This window comes from Morone saxatilis, unplaced genomic scaffold (assembly GCF_004916995.1).
Source record: "Morone saxatilis isolate NCDOM2014 unplaced genomic scaffold, NCSU_SB_2.0 Contig1, whole genome shotgun sequence".
NCBI lineage: Eukaryota > Metazoa > Chordata > Actinopteri > Moronidae > Morone > Morone saxatilis.
Genome location: NW_023339651.1, coordinates 2696366 through 2702198, shown reverse-complemented (window position 1 = coordinate 2702198; position 5833 = coordinate 2696366). Strand labels below are relative to the sequence as shown.

Genomic DNA, 5833 nt, shown 5'->3' with positions numbered 1-5833 from the left:
CACCTTGCATGGTAGCTCACTGCCACTGGTGTGTGTGTGTGAATGGCTTTGGATATATAAATCTATATAAAAACTCATGTATGAATCTACCTTTTTCCAGTTCTCTGATGGTGCGTTTACTGGTGTGACGGCAGTCAAGTCACTGCACCTGGACAACAACAAGCTAAAGTCCCTTCCCAAAAGCCTCGAGTTCGGCACCATCACCAACCTCACCCTCTCCAACAACCCATGGAGCTGCACGTGCCAGCTAGCTCCACTGCGCAGGTAAGAGACTCACCTGGAACACCCCTATACAGCCACGCTAGCAGCTAACATCAGCATCCTCTGTGTTAGACACTGTTAGTTTGGGGTGTACAAGTACAGCTGAGGCTGATGGGATTAGTTCTGCAGATATTTGGAAGGTTTCCAACTTTTAAAAAAAGGTCCAGTGTGCAACATTTAAGAGGATATATTGGCATAAATATTCATAGGTAAGTTTTGTTTAGTGTATAAATCACCTGAAAATGAGTATCATTGTGTTTTTGTTACCTTAGAATGAGCTGTTTTTATCGACAGAAGGAGCGGAGGTCTTCTTCTACAGAGTCCGCCATGTTGAAACGCCATGTTTCTACAGTGGAACAGACAAACCAAACACTGACTCTAGATCTAGCCGTTGCTAACATAGTAGTTTCTCCTACATATTTTGAAGGGTATTCAGTTGGTTGCAATCTGCAATGCCACTAAATCCTTTACACTGGTGCTTTAAGAAAAATTAAGTTTCTGAATGTTTTGTGAGGAAGAAAAACACATTTGTCAGACCTCAAGGATACAAACGATGCATCAGTTATACTGATTACGAAGATAACCGTTCGTTTACAAGAAAACTCCTCACTGCACCTCTAAATTTATGATGAAAAGTCAGGGAACAATACTGACCGCCACCTCTAAAGCATCACTACAAACACAGTAACACTGAGGCATAACATCACCTAAAAGATGGTATCTTCATATTCACACCAGCCTCTCTCTTTATTTGTCTACATGGACACACATAAACCAACTAGCCGTCTACAACCAACTCTCTGCTCCTTATCTTTTGTTTTCTACCCGCAGGTGGATGGACTCTAGCCGCAACCGTCCGGACGCAGTGTGCGCATCTCCACCTCTGCAGAAAGGCAAACAAGTCAGAGACAGCACCGCCTTCAGTGGCTGCAGAGTCAAGGCGAAAAGACCTAGAAAGGGCACACGCATTTGAACACGCAGCTGTACAGGTACCTGCCTCCGAACAAGCAAAAGGACATAAGATCATTGAAGGGTTATGTCGATACTTGAGAATTATGCACGTTCAGTTTCTTGCTGAGAGCCAGGAGAGCTGAAATATTGGAAACAGGGGCCAAAAGTTAACTAAATCAGTCTAAAACCACCTCTAAAGCTCACTAATTAAAACATTATATCCTGTTTAAATGTAAAAACCATGTGCTGAAATTACAGATTAAACAAATTAGATATAACATGTTCACTAGTGAGCTTTAGAGATGCTGGGGAGGTGGATTTTTTTTGGTTAGCTGTTTCCCCCTGCTTTCAGTCTTAATGCTAAGGCAAGGTAACCACCCTTGGCTGTAGCTTCATATTTTTGCATAGACATGAGAGCGGCATAAATCTTTTCATCTAACCCTGAGCAAAAAAGTAAATAATAAACGTATCCAAATGTGGAACCCTTCCTTTAAAGTTATGAGCCTCTAAAGATGATGGTTAGAGGTCGTTTTTGTATTTTGACTCCACCACTAGGAGTCGCCAAAGACATAAATCTAATGTTGCTTTAAAATGGTGTTCATAAATCACATTTTAGCTTTTTTTATGATGTTTTTGAAACTTCAGCTGTTGATGAAGATCCAAATAACCATAAAACTTGAACCCTAACAATTAAATTTTAAAGAGAAAAGTTTTCAAGTGACGCCCTCACTGATCACTACCTTTGCAAATAGCTGAGGTGCAGTTTTTCTTCTCATTATGGCCTCCATTTAAAGTCCAAAATCACATCTCTGCTGTGATGGTCTGGTGTAACGGTTTTCAGCTAGACTTTTGTACAATGCGACATTGGATTCAGACGTTCCCACATAAGGTTTACGTTGGTTTTGGAGTGGCCGAAGAGTTGGCTTTGCATGATTTTGTTTTTCACCTCTCTCTTCCTGACCGCAGAACTCTCTGTCCTCCTGTTCTGTCCCCGTCTGAACTTTTCCACGTTGGCCCTGGGGTCCAGTACACAGAGTCCAGGTCATGGGGTCTCTGGTTGGAGGGCAGACTGTTTAATTTGGCTGCTGATTTTGTGTCTTTTCCACAGGAGACGCTGAGGAGGAGCCTGTCCAGGTGACCGGCTACTAATGCAACAAAAGCAATGCTAACTCGTTCTACTTCAAGACTGTCCATCTATTTCTCTGCCACATGTTGTCACCAGTGTAAACAAACACATGCATAGATACACACGTCGCTCTCTCACACACACAAACACACGGGGAGCTTTATGGACCTTTCATTTTCATCCATTTATATCCAAAGATGAAGACTTAAGTATGAAGTGGAAACCACCAAAACAAAGGATGCATTTGAATAAGTGAAGCATTAAAGCTGCAGTAGGTAACTTTTATATTTTATTTTTTTGTCATATTTACTGAAACTTTCACTACATCCTGACAGTAGTACATGAGACAGGTAATCTGTGATCTGGTTCCTCTGGTGCCTCCTAGTGCTCCTAATGGGATTTACAAGAATCCACAGGGCCCGAATGAAAACAACCAATCAGAGCCGAGAAAGCTAGTTAATTGTTGAGTCTCATTCCTTGTTTACACGACAGCATTTTTTGCATAAAACAGTAAACTTTTGTTGTGTTTTGGCCATTTTGGTGACCTGAAAACGCCTTATGGCCGCCATTACTTATTGCCAAATACGGTGACAACACGGCTCCACTCCACACACGACTATTACGTTTTCAACCTAATAGATACATTTTGATGCTTTGTAGTCATTTGCAATCTTCTCTTCCTGTTTATACTCTGGCGCTGTAGAGGAAAGCGTTGTGTTGTAAAGTTAGACTGCCACCTACTGGCGTGGTATCCATACTACAACATTTTCACTCATTTTTGTGGATGAGGATCATTTCCAGAATGTGTTCATATAATCACAGAATATTTTTAAAAACGCAAAAGGAAAAACGTTTCTATTTTTAGCAAAACTGTTCAACAATCAACTATCTTTCTCGGCTCTGATTGGTTGTTTTTGTTCGGACTCTGTGGATTCTTACTGATTTTTTTTTAACTGTTTATCTGTCTCATGTTCTGCTGTCAGGATATAGTGAAAGCAAATATGACACAAAGAAGTTGTTTTTGATAAAAAGTTTTTTTACCTACTGCAAGCTTTAAGGGACAGGATGTGCTGTTCTCTTTTTCCTGGTGCAGTTTAGTACCTTTAAGAAACATTTTAACAGTAAAAAAAAAAAAAAACTCAAACCAGATTAAAAGGAAAAGTCTGACATTTTGACAAATATACTTACTTTGCTTTCTTACAGAGAGAGTTAATATGAGAGGATTGACACCTCTGTCAAGTCTTAGATTATATTAGCACAAATACTGGCTCCAACAGCGATAAAGACACAGAGACAAAAACACAAAGCCCTCTTACAAACTACGAGGAAACATCCTACAACTATCGCTCAGGCAAGAATCAGCACTCGTTCACCCTCTTTTCTACTTTGTGATGTCAGTTTTATACCCTGACTGACCACAAAAAAAAGGACACAGCGACTGAAGACGTGTTTCTTAAGGGACAATAAGACTTTGAAGGTGTGGGTAAGCTTAACATGTGGATCAATGCATTCAATTTCCAAGCTGTATTTTTACTTCCAGTGCCATTTTCAATGTATGAACGCATGTTAAAAGAGGCCATGTTATGCTTTTTTGGGGTTTCTCATGTGCTTTAGTTTGTTATATAGATGTTTTTGTGCATGTAAAAGGTCTGAAACGTCCACACTAAAGAGAGTTAATTACACACTTTGTTTGTATTCAGCCTTTTCTTCCATTTTCTCTATTACATCACATTATAACAGGCTCCACCTATAGACTAGGTGACAGACCCGCTGCTCAGGATTATGGGAGCTGACTGGGCTCTCAGGAGGCGGTGGTTTAATAAATAATAATGTGTTTTTTAAACATTAAAGCATGTAAAACTGTTATAGTAGTCAAGTATTAACCTGAAAATTTGCATAATATGACCTCTTTAAAAGATCTATAAAACTGGATTTAGTTAATTTTTGCTGAATGTACACAAGTGAGAATCCAAAAAAAGATGAATACATGAAAACGGATCATTATTTGTATCATATTTTAAATTTTTTTAACACTTAACTTGAAACTGGAAGAAAGAAGTGAATCATTTCCTCCACAACAACTATGAGGGCTACCGATTTGTTGACTTTATGCATATCTTATGTATATTCAGTATCTTTATACATTTCCTGGACTTTTGGACGTGGTAAACAAGCGCTCACATCCAATAAACCTTTTACAAAATCAAGTCTTCTTTTTGTCTAAAATATATGTACTGATGCCTGATATAAAGTGTGCTCACATGTGCTGTGTATTCATGCTCTTGTTACATCACATGGATGTTTTTCTGAGGATTTGTCTCCCACTAGTGTGTGAAAGCAGAATTGCACCATTGATTTATGTTGTAAAGTAAAGTTGTTTTTTTTTAATCAGTTGCTTGGTGAGATATAATATAATCCATAATAACAATTTAAAAACAACAATATTTAAGTTATATATGTGTAAGCTCCACTCACTGTTATTCCTTTGATGCCCATTGCAGAAATTACCCTCTTTACAAGTTCTGGAGGACACGGGGAACCAGCCATGATGCCTACAGCAAAATAAACATCATGTAAAAGTATTTAAAATATGTAAATATTCTTTTATATCAGACGATTGAAAAAAAAGGCATTAAATCATTAAAATTGTCACGTCTTTTGTTTAAACAATCAAATGTTTGTTGCTGCTGTCTATAAAAGCAGAATCTTTTTCTCACCTGTCTCAACTGATGATAAGTCGTATTTGGCCAAGTCTGGTTGGCTGATCATATCAACGTACATGGTGGGGGTGCCGTATATGAAGGTGCACCTGGGAGTGGAAAGTCGACAGATTTACAGAAAACATCTTCATTTCCAAATTCACAAAATAAACCTGCATAAAAAGTGTCACTTTTCAAACACATTTCTCTAAGACAATAGATGACTTTGCTAGTTGGTGGCGGTTAAAATATACATAATTTGACAACATGTTTCGGTTTTTTTCTAATTCACCTACATTTTAATTAAACCCTATTTTGAAACTTAAGAGTGTCAGCTGTGGAGACTCTTCATCTTTGATGCTTTGACACTTTAAAAGTTATAAAGTTCTTGTTATAGTGGATTAAAGTGAACAAATTAGATTACTACACAGTATTTAAAATCAGTCTTTAGTTGGACACAGAAGGAATATCAGTTGAAAACATGTGAAGGTTGTTTCTGGCTCAGAAACCGACTCTACAGGTTTTGACTCATCAGACGCAGATGGAGCCTCAGGCTGTGATTTGAGATGTTGACAGAAGAGCTTTAGAGACATGATTTGTTTAATTTACATAATGTCATATGCTACAGCAACACAAAGAAAAAAGCTCCAATAATAATATTGTTATGTCCTGTAAATTTAAAATTAGATGGATTAAACTTTTAGAAAAGATCAGATTTATATGAAGGTATTTTTCTTGAAAGATGAGCCTTGATGATTGGTGCACTTATTCGTTTCTGAAGGAGGAAGCAGGAGGA

At 38.1% G+C, this 5833-nt stretch overlaps 2 protein-coding genes across 2 annotated transcripts in view; one reads left to right on the top strand and one right to left on the bottom strand.

Annotated features, from left to right (window-relative positions):
- chad (chondroadherin) overlaps positions 1-3325 on the top strand; it is a 6993-nt gene extending 3668 nt beyond the window's left edge. The window contains exons 2-4 of the mRNA XM_035671540.1: positions 101-264; positions 1093-1250; positions 2321-3325. Of these exons, the coding sequence (XP_035527433.1) occupies positions 101-264; positions 1093-1234 (306 nt within the window). The 3' untranslated portion in view covers positions 1235-1250; positions 2321-3325. The remainder of the gene's footprint in view (positions 1-100; positions 265-1092; positions 1251-2320) is intronic.
- acsf2 (acyl-CoA synthetase family member 2) overlaps positions 1-5833 on the bottom strand; it is a gene marked incomplete at its 5' end in the record, with an annotated part of 29381 nt that overhangs the window by 11370 nt on the left and 12178 nt on the right. Inside the window, 2 exon segments of the mRNA XM_035671527.1 lie at positions 4814-4890; positions 5056-5147. Coding sequence (XP_035527420.1) covers positions 4814-4890; positions 5056-5147 — 169 coding nt within the window.